The 10286-nt window shown below is 26.7% G+C and overlaps 2 protein-coding genes across 5 annotated transcripts; one reads left to right on the top strand and one right to left on the bottom strand.

Annotated features, from left to right (window-relative positions):
* Positions 1 to 257: 257 nt before the first annotated feature.
* Positions 258 to 2825, top strand: LOC122629262 (lysosomal aspartic protease). Its single transcript, XM_043812485.1, has 8 exons — positions 258 to 456; positions 566 to 810; positions 1380 to 1498; positions 1600 to 1799; positions 1874 to 1996; positions 2085 to 2232; positions 2342 to 2434; positions 2519 to 2825. The coding sequence occupies exons 1-8, from the start codon at positions 386 to 388 to the stop codon at positions 2678 to 2680; spliced, it is 1161 nt and encodes a 386-aa protein (XP_043668420.1). The 5' UTR covers positions 258 to 385; the 3' UTR covers positions 2681 to 2825.
* Positions 2826 to 2994: 169 nt separating this feature from the next.
* Positions 2995 to 9175, bottom strand: LOC122629327 (putative uncharacterized protein DDB_G0282133). 4 transcript variants are annotated; one of them, XM_043812671.1, is made up of 11 exons: positions 8972 to 9175; positions 8719 to 8852; positions 8286 to 8430; positions 7291 to 7856; positions 7022 to 7226; positions 6604 to 6797; positions 6411 to 6515; positions 3839 to 6151; positions 3521 to 3762; positions 3172 to 3421; positions 2995 to 3056 (listed from the first exon to the last, which is right to left on the bottom strand). In XM_043812671.1, the coding sequence occupies exons 4-11, from the start codon at positions 7819 to 7821 to the stop codon at positions 3003 to 3005; spliced, it is 3894 nt and encodes a 1297-aa protein (XP_043668606.1). In that variant the 5' UTR covers positions 7822 to 7856; positions 8286 to 8430; positions 8719 to 8852; positions 8972 to 9175; the 3' UTR covers positions 2995 to 3002. The 4 variants fall into 4 exon arrangements, with proteins under 4 accessions (XP_043668606.1, XP_043668605.1, XP_043668609.1 ...); XM_043812670.1 differs by lacking the exon at positions 8972 to 9175 and having other exon boundaries at positions 8719 to 8965; XM_043812674.1 differs by lacking the exons at positions 2995 to 3056; positions 8972 to 9175 and having other exon boundaries at positions 3261 to 3421; positions 3592 to 3762; positions 8719 to 8965.
* Positions 9176 to 10286: the final 1111 nt, after the last annotated feature.

The raw sequence follows: 10286 nt of genomic DNA, 5'->3' as shown, positions 1-10286 counted from the left end.
CTTGTGATTATATATATACTGATGTAGTATATATATATTTTTGCTGCATTTTTCAATATTTTTACTACAAATATATATATACATTTATTGCCAATCTGATAAAAGTTAATATATTAATTTATGAATATTGTTGAAAAACACAAAGAGGTTATCTCAAATAGACAATATCTTTAATTACAGACGTATGTCACTAGGCTGCGACAAAAAGCTTGATAAGAGTTTGCTTTCTGTATAACTTGTTTTTTTAAATTGTGATTCAATTGGATGCAATGTTCCAAAATTAGTCGTGTATGATCCACAGTGATCAGCGGTTTGGAGAAAGTATCAAAGTACACAAATACAAGTGCGTAATTGAAGTGGCTCTTATCTGTCAAATTTAACTAATATGAAAAAGATGCATTGTCTTTTCGTGTATCTTTCTCTTTTGTTAGCATTTGCCAATGCAGACATAGTAAGGTAAATAAATATGTAAAATGAATGTATAAAACACGTGACAAATGTAGAAAAAAAAAAAAAAAAAAAGAAATCGTTTCCTATTAATTAAATATTTCTGCCTTTATTCGAGGATCCCTTTGTACAAGACTCAAACCATAAGGTCAAAATTGAAAGAATATGATACGGAATGGCATAGAGTTCATCTTTTATATGGCGGATTGACACCGGAACCATTATCTAATTATCTTGATGCACAATATTTTGGTATTATTAGTATTGGTTCCCCACCGCAAAATTTTAGTGTAGTTTTTGATACAGGATCCTCAAATTTATGGGTACCATCCAAAAAATGCCATGTAACGAATATTGCTTGCCGTAAGTATATATATATATATATATATATGTCTATGTACTTTCTTTATTTCCATTTTAATAGTATGTAAATATATAATCTTAATAGTTCCTTCGTATGAGAAATATTTATGATAATGAAATTGCATTATTAGTCGTTTTCAAAGAAAATGAAATGCGAAATAATGATAAGAAATATCAAAACAGTAAAAAACATACTTTATCTTCCATTTTTTGTTTTATGTTTGTTCTTGTATCGATTATATGTTTACGATATTCGCGTCGAGATACGTATATATTTAAATTCCATCCGTTTTATTTACAAAAAAATTATAACCTCTATGATATTAAATGATATCTCGATTACAATTTAATAACGTACTTGATATTTTTTTTGATATAATTAAAATAACGTTTTTTTTTTATCAACGCGTTATTATACATAAATCGACGATCGTTTTAATTAACACTAAAACATAATGCGATAATTTTCTATCGTGTTGTACTATTTATGAAACAACATGTATAAATTAGAGTGAAACATCTTTATGAAAATTGAATGATGAAATAATCGTTTAATTATATTTTTTTAGTTCTCCATCACAAATATGACAGTAATAAATCATCTACATATAAAAAGAATGGCACCGAGTTTAAAATACAATATGGTTCTGGTAGTCTCTCTGGATTCCTATCTATTGATACAGTATCTGTAAGTTATTACTAACCCTATATTGATTTGAGTATAGTACTATGAACAATGTCTCTATTAAATTGTTATCTCAATACATTTATTACAAAAGATACTTATAGATTGCAGGAGCAGATATCAAAGACCAAATGTTTGCTGAAGCTATGAATGAACCTGGACTTGCGTTTGTTGCAGCTAAATTTGATGGGATATTAGGAATGGCATATTCTAAAATAGCTGTAGACGGTGTAACACCTGTTTTCTATAATATGGTTAAACAAGGCATAGTATCGCAAGCCATTTTTAGTTTCTACTTAAATAGGTATCTTATTTTATTATCCGACATATTATCGCTTTTGTTATCAAATTTTATTTTATAATTTTAAATCTATTCAGAGATCCTTCAGCACCAATAGGCGGAGAAATGATATTGGGAGGATCAGATCCAGATCACTATGAAGGTGATTTTACATATGTTCCTGTAGATCGTAAAGCATACTGGCAATTTAGAATGGATAGGTATAATTTATATGATTAAAATTATATAATATTATTTCATTAATATCATACATCTAACAGATATTGTGTTAATATTATTTACTTATAGAGTTGAAGTTGGTGAGAGCGTATTTTGTGCAAATGGTTGTGAAGCTATTGCTGATACAGGTACATCATTAATAGCAGGACCAGTAAAAGAAATTGAAGCAATAAATAAACAAATTGGTGCCACCCCCATTGTAGCAGGAGAAGCAATGGTAAGTATAAGAATTTCTTATTATATATGATAATATGATTATTTAATATTATGATATATTAGCTTATATGTATATACTATAATAAAATATATTATACCTCTATTTAAAGGTTGACTGTAATTCTATTGCACAATTACCTGAGATTAAATTTGTACTTGGTGGACATACTTTTTCCTTGACTGGTAACGATTATGTTTTAAAGGTTGGTAAATATACAACTATGTAATTTAAGATAATGTAATATAAAATAATAACAATTTATAACATTCTATTTTACTTTGTATAGGTTACACAATTTGGTAAGACTGTTTGTTTAAGTGGATTTATGGGTATGGACATCCCTCCACCTAATGGGCCATTATGGATTCTTGGTGATGTGTTCATTGGACGTTATTATACTGAATTCGATATGGAAAATAATCGTATAGGATTCGCAGTTGCTAAATAAATGCAATTAAGAATATTAATCATAACATACTTACATTAACATTTGTACATTAGTATATTTTGAAAGCAGTAAAATATTTTGCTTAATATAAATGTGATATTCCATAAAATATGCGTTAAAATATATAAAATGCGTATGAATATTATGTAATTTGTTTATTTACTATAATTTTTTCTTATATAAAATACAATTTCATTAAAAATGTACTGTTAATTATTGTATATATATGTATATGTACCTACGCTTATACGAAATGCATATAATAATTATAAATGTTCATATATACCTATATAGAGTTTTATTAAAATTCATTTTAATTACGTTATTTTCTATTTTTGGTTTTTGTTTTATTCTCTGGGAAATAAAATGTGATACACTAAAATAAATTATTAGTTATTATTTAGTTGTTATAAGAATTGATCAGGACTTATAAATTATAAATATCTCTAAGAAAAAAAGTATATTACACAAAAATAATACAGAAAAAATACCTGTTCATCCAAAAAATCAATGAGAGAATTAATTTTGCACTTGAAACCATTTGTTTTTAACATGTGATGCAATAATTCTATATTCAATGGTTCATATTGTAAAATTTTATTATGTAAATCTTTATTAAATTCTATCAACTTTGAAAATGCTTCTTTTATGGTAACACAATCACTTAATGTAATTAAATTTTCAATATTGTTACTATATTCTGCTGCAGTTTCCATTCTTGTGGAATAATCACTTGAACTCCTTGAATAATTTTATGATATTTAAAGAATACTATATGTATATTATATCATAAGATATACGTGTATACGCACACATAGCCTTATTTTATTAAACACATACCTATTTTTGAAGGGAAATATATTACATTCACGTTCGATGTTACTGTATTTATTCGATAAATTAATATCTACCTTTAGTCTTTTTTTTTGTGGCTCTTCACATTCGTTATACATATTTTTAGCACTTGTATCTATTGTTTCATATAAATCGATAGTCGGATGTAATTCGTTATAAATATATTTTAGTAATTTAATAGTTTTATTTCGGTTTTGTACTTTTAATCCATATTTTTGCATTTCTTTCTAAAAAAAAAAAAAGTAATATATATAATTATCAGAAAGTATGAGAAAGTATGAATGAAACAGCTAATGGACATACGTAAAGCTCAGCAGTATCCATAACATCATAATTTGGTGATAAAATATTATAATTTTCAGTTATAGTAAATAATCTATTTTTTATAATCAACTTGTTGTTATCTTCTTTATGACATCGAAGACTATCCAAATTATTGAATTGATCAGGTTTATCATTTTCTTCAGTCGTATAATTAATTTGTAAATTCTCTTCAGATTTACATCTTTTACTTGATCTTGTATTTTTTGAAAAAACGTTCAATGCCTTATTACGTAAAGAAATATGTTCAATTCTGTTATGAGTATCAATGTTTGAAAAATGTATTTCATTCGAAAAAGTACAGTGCAATTCATCGTCAGATTCTTGTATTTTTGAATATAGAGCACTGAGGTTATCATTTTTATTGAAGTTGTTAATATCTTGACTGTTAATATCTGTATCTGAACTAGAGGATATTACAATAGAATCTGGATTGGTTGATAATTTAAAAGGACTGTCATTCTGATTTTCGATATCAGATATTTCAGGAGAAACTAAATTAAAAATATTGGAGTAATCATTAATAAAGCTTTCATTATTGGTAATTTGAGTTTTTAAGTTATCATTATTACAATTATCTATATCTTGTTCTTTAAAATCATCTATATGTCGAAAACTATTATTTAACAAAGTATCATAGATTTCTATTTCATCTTCAACTTCTTCTGAGTTTGATACACTGGCCTTATTATTTTCTATTTTATCATTTTTAATTTCAGTCATACTATTTTTATATTTTTTCGAAGCAGATCGATATACAACTATACTATTATCAGTATATTTTCTTTTATTTTTTCCAGATATATCTAGATTATCTATATCCATTTCACTATTTGAACAGGATGATGTTGTTCTAGAGACATTATTGATTTGTGAATTTGGAATAGTTTTCTCTGAGAAATTTTTATCATTATATGTACTACTAGTTTTAATTTCTTTTATTGATGATAATAAATCTGTATGATTATGTTCAGTAAGTGTAGTAAGATTTTTATCTATTGTTATATTGTATAACTGTGGATTTTCATTAGCATGAATCTGCATATCACTTTCAAGTTTACTCAAGCAATTTTGTTTCTTTTCTGATTGATCTGGAGAAAGTTTAGAATTATAAAGTTTATCGAGAATACTATATTCATCATAATCCTTCTTTCTAAATGGATTCTTATTGTATTGAATGAACGATTTAGTTAAAGAGTCTATTTCAGAATCTGAAGCAAAGTCTGATTTAGCATTTTCTCTCTGAACTTCTTCAATAAATAATGTAAGATTACTTTTTGGTTTTATTTTATCTGCTATATTTGGATCACTTTTTGGAGTCGTTATTAGTGATTCATTAAGTACACATTCATCAGTAGGAGATCTACTTTTATTTATTGTTGACGACAATAAAATTTGATTTGTAATATTTTTTGAATTGCATTGAATTGGACTGAATAATATATCAAGATTTTTATTTAAATGTTCCACATTTGTATGATTTAATTTAACATCATTTGTATCATTGAATATATCTGGAGACATGCTGTTTCCTCTATCCACAAATGCCACACACTTTTCTGGAGATTTTATATTTGTTTTTAATTGTTTATCATGCGAATTTTCCATTATAGAAATATCAGGCATATTTTGATTACTACAATTAACATCATTAATATCTTTTTTTGGAGTTAGCATATTATATTCTACAAATTCATTTTGCTTATCATTGTTATTACAAATTTCTTGTATATCTTGTTTATATAAATCAAATTTATCATTTTTTGAATATTTAAGACGCAGATAAGTGAATAATTCTTTTACTTTATATCTTCTTGCTAAACGTCCCAGAGAAGATATAGCAATATTGTCATTAATGGAAATTGCATGCTTTTTAATAATTCCACAATAAAGAAATTCTAAAAATGCTAAAGCAATAAGGTATTCTACATCAGTCCAGCAAATCATTTCTTTAACTGAGTAAACTGTATTGTTATTTGGAATTATATCAAGTAAAATATTAGAACAGCGTATATAAAAAACCAATTTATGTACCCAAATATGTTTACCACCATTAACAAATATTATTGTATCACTTGATGAACTATTGTTTAATGCATTTCCCCAATCAAGTATTAGAGTATTAATCGACGATTGTATGTTAATATCCTCTTTTTCTGTATTTGGAAATAATTTTATATCCACTTTTTGTGATATATTTGAATTTTCTTTTTCATTTGAATGTAAATTAGATTCAGTTGGCAATGAATCTTTTTGTTCAGACTTATTTGAGATATTTAAATCACTTTCACTTTCCTATGAATTATTCAAATATTATATAAAAAATATTTTTTGTAATATAATTAGTAATTCTATTTAGTATATATACAATAATGAGCAAAACTGAATACATGCTGCTTACAAGAAACTAACTATTTCAAAATTCGACTAAACAGCTTGATTTTTGTTGAGAAGGTAAAAGGATTAATTTATTAAATTAAACGTTATTTAGCTCATTATTATATATACTGTATTGTATATATGTAAGACATAAAATATATATGCATATAAATACCATAAATGTTTGTTTTGTACTTGGGATTATATATGGTGATAGATTTATGACATAAAAATCTTCTTGACTTAACTGTAACATTGCTGAATTCCATAATTTATTATCCTGTATATAATGTGCAATACAATAATATGCAAAAAATATATAAATTCTTTAACAATATTTACTACAATGATTCAAAAAATATACTTACCAAATTTAAGTATTTTTTAAGGATATGACTTCTCAAATTATTTCTTTTTATATTTTCGAATTTATTTTGTGTTTGTTGTTGGGTCTGATTAAGTGTTTCACTATCTATTAAAATCTCAGCTATTTTTTCAGTTATTAAACGATCCCTTTCTTCTTTTGAACGAGTTTGTAATACTGTTATAAAAGTTTGCTTTTCTATTTAAAAAAAAATATTACATTTAATATTATTTCATAATATGAGTATGCTATTGGTAAATAATTATTAATAATAATATAAGATATATTTATTAATAGCATACGCATATTTTATTTTCTAATATTTAATATTATATTATGCAATTACAAGTCAGTTAAGCACACTATCTTTTATTTGTATATGATTAAATAGATATTATGTGTTGTAAATTATTTTATCATACTTCTCTTTTGAAATCGATTAGTAACATTTCCCATTAAATTTTTATCTGAAAGTTCCTTAGTAGAATCTTTCGTTAAACATATATCAGCTAAATCCTCTATTTCACTACAATTCCCTACTTCTTCAGCTTCATAAAGAGATTTAGAAAGTGCAAGAGCAAGTTGCAGTTGATGATCCTTTGCCAGTTGATGATCCTTTGCCAAAAACTATAAAAATATAATTTTTACAATATTTGTCATAAGTATTACTAATGTTTTATTCCCGATATACCATTTTATTTATAGTAGTCTGTTTTTTATTCTGTAACACAGGTGCAGCAAGTAATCCAAGAGAAACTCTTTCTGCAGATTGACGTTCTTGTAACTCCATAGCTTGTAATAATTTTTCCATAGAAACATTATTTTTTGCAGCACAATTTTTCATATGAAGTATCCTACTATTAGTATCTTTAAAATTTTTAAAACATAATGGACATACATATGCTACCTTTGTATCATTTGAAAGTTTTACAGATTCACTTTTTTCTATACATGTACTTGATTCTGTTCGTGTATGAACATCAAAAATATTTTTTTTTAACTGATTACTTGTTTTCTTATTTAAACCTTTACTTAAGTTAGTTTTTTTACATGTATCTTTCTTCTTAGTCGTTAATTTGAAGTTAAACAGTTTTAATTTTTCAATTGGTTTTATTTTTGGAGATTTAAAATCTGATATATTTGTATCTGAATCCAAAGATAGAGATGTACCAACTTCACTGTCGGTTTTCTGTACATTTTTATCACATTTTTCAATATCCATATTATATTTCTTTCCAACAGATTCAATTATTATATCTATAATTAAAAGTTTATAAGAGAAACATAACAAATGAAATAACCATCCAAGTATATTCATATTTTTATTATCTTATCTAAATTATCTTTTTAAATAAATAATATATAATTCATTTTTTGATAAATTTTAAAGGTTATGATAGTAGATTTTAAATTTGATCTTTCTTACTAAGAGATAAAATTACAAAATACTTTTTTTAAATATTCCTAAAATATAACAAATTTAATAATTCATTATTTATATTATATACTCATACATATATTTTAACATTATTAGTTATATTACATATTACATATTATTATGACTATGATAAGCTGTCTTCAAGTATATACCTCTTTATTTTCCTATTGCATTAAATATGTTCAATTAAAATATTTTATAAAATATAATATAAATAAATCTTATTAATGTAACGTGAAAATATTTACATTTCTAGCTTCTTCTTCTTCTCTAATTTTTAATCGTTCCCATAATTTTTGTTCCAAATGCCATTCTATTATATCATTTCCAATGATATTGTAATTTAGGTCAATTCTGAGCTTTTCTATAACTTCGTGTATGACTCGTAGACGACTAGAAACAATATTTTATCTATTATTATTTCCTATACACCTACAAATTTAAATTCCAATTACATATATATAAGATTAAATGTTAATACAAGACGTTTTAACTGTCATTGAAATCTTTAATAAAGGTTAGAGCAACTGATCATCAAATGGATAAATTCGAACTTTATTCTCCTTATGTAAATTAGAAGTGAATTTGAATATAATATAATATAATATAATATATCATATAATATAATATAATATAATATAATATAATATAATATAATATAATATAATATAATATACTCACGATAAACCATACGAAAATGCGTAAACAATGCCACACGAAATACCAACTGCTGCGGTAACATATTTACCGAATGGCGTTCCATGGAACGAACGAGGTTTTCGATATTTTGTGCATCTAGGATCCCGAAACATTTCCTATGAAAAATAATTCGCTATGAACTTTATAAAGACTTACACAAATTACATTAGCTAAACAATTTATATAACAGCTACATCCTTCGAAAAGTAAAAACTACATAATAAGAATTACTAACAAAATGAGGTTATAAATGAGTACATACAGCGCCCTCATTCTTTTTAACATGAAATAATGAAATGTAGATAACGAATCTCTTATGGTAAAATATCATTAACACAAGGATCGACATATTGGATCTTTTGATGCTTAATAATCAATCATTTAAATGCTTTAAATGAGTTCCGGAAAATAATATGCATAATATTAATAAGTAGCAATACATTTCTCGTATGTGAATTCATTACAGCTATCAGATATAATGCTATAATAAAAGAATAGTAGAAAGAGAATATATCTGCTATTGTTTATAACAAAATAATGGACAAAATCTAAGTTTTACTCGCGAACTTATCAACTCAATATTTGTCCATGTAATTCTATTATATTCAATCTATTTATATATGTAAGTATTATTAGCAAAGTACAGTAACAGTACTATGATATTTGATCAGAATTAAAAGGATTTAAAAAATATATTAAAATATGCAGCCATTCGCCCGGTAGTACTTATATCATATAATTTAGATTTAGATTCCGATATTTCGCAAGTACTACCGACCCAGGTCCCACCGCGTGGAGGTTGCTGCATCTGGGGACCCACGGGCTAACGGGGACTCTACTCTAAAATTCGCGTGACCGGCGTGATCAAATAATCGACGTTCAATAAAACGAAGTCCCCGGTAGGACTTTTAATCGCGCCCGAACACTCCCGTGAGTGTTAGAATAACGATGACTCTACTCTAAATTCGCGTTCGCGACGTTTCACGCACCAACCGAGAATTCAGGCGGCTAACTGGAGGAGGGTCAGTCCACGCTTACGGATAGCAATCCATACCACTCGGCAGCACATAAACCGACACACGACCGGTCATTTATTCGTTTTAGCAATCAAACGAAGTCCACTACCGTAGGACTTTTAAACGCGCCCGAGAACATCACGCCTGTGCCCGCCGACACACGCGCGAGTGTTCTTCCTATCTTACCCGTATTCGCATCTAGCAATCGATTATGAACCGAACCTTTCGACGATATATTGAACCCTCGCCGATATATCGAAAACCATGAAGAGAAGGAGAAGCAGAAGAGAAAGAAAAGAAAAGAAAGTTGGAACATGCGCGCATGTGAAAACGATAGAATTCGGAGGAAAAGAAAGAAAGCATAACCGGAAGGTAACACATGCACGTGTGAGAACGATGAAATTGAAAAGAGAAGATGGGCATAGAATGTAGGTACGCTTGACCAAAACTAGAGTACGAAAATCGAACTCGATTTTTCGATACTGAAAGAAGGAGACCCGCACAGAAGCCCACGCCCAAGGGCCCATCCCAAGG

This window comes from Vespula pensylvanica, chromosome 5 (genome assembly GCF_014466175.1).
Source record: "Vespula pensylvanica isolate Volc-1 chromosome 5, ASM1446617v1, whole genome shotgun sequence".
Taxonomy (NCBI): Eukaryota; Metazoa; Arthropoda; class Insecta; order Hymenoptera; family Vespidae; genus Vespula; species Vespula pensylvanica.
Note: the sequence above shows the minus strand (reverse complement) of the source record. Positions and strands in the feature narration are given on the sequence as shown.

Bases quoted from the DNA above. Each gene is read 5' to 3' on its own strand.
- LOC122629327 (XM_043812671.1), bottom strand. From the start codon at position 7,821: ATGGATATTGAAAAATGTGATAAAAATGTACAGAAAACCGACAGTGAA. The intron at 6,798-7,021 runs GTATGATAAAAT...TTTTTTAAATAG, and splicing joins TAATCGATTTCAAAAGAGAA to AAAAGCAAACTTTTATAACA. The intron at 6,516-6,603 runs GTAAGTATATTT...CATTATATACAG, and splicing joins TTAAAAAATACTTAAATTTG to GATAATAAATTATGGAATTC.
- LOC122629262 (XM_043812485.1), top strand. From the start codon at position 386: ATGAAAAAGATGCATTGTCTTTTCGTGTATCTTTCTCTTTTGTTAGCA. The intron at 1,800-1,873 runs GTATCTTATTTT...AAATCTATTCAG, and splicing joins TTTAGTTTCTACTTAAATAG to AGATCCTTCAGCACCAATAG. The intron at 2,233-2,341 runs GTAAGTATAAGA...CTCTATTTAAAG, and splicing joins TTGTAGCAGGAGAAGCAATG to GTTGACTGTAATTCTATTGC.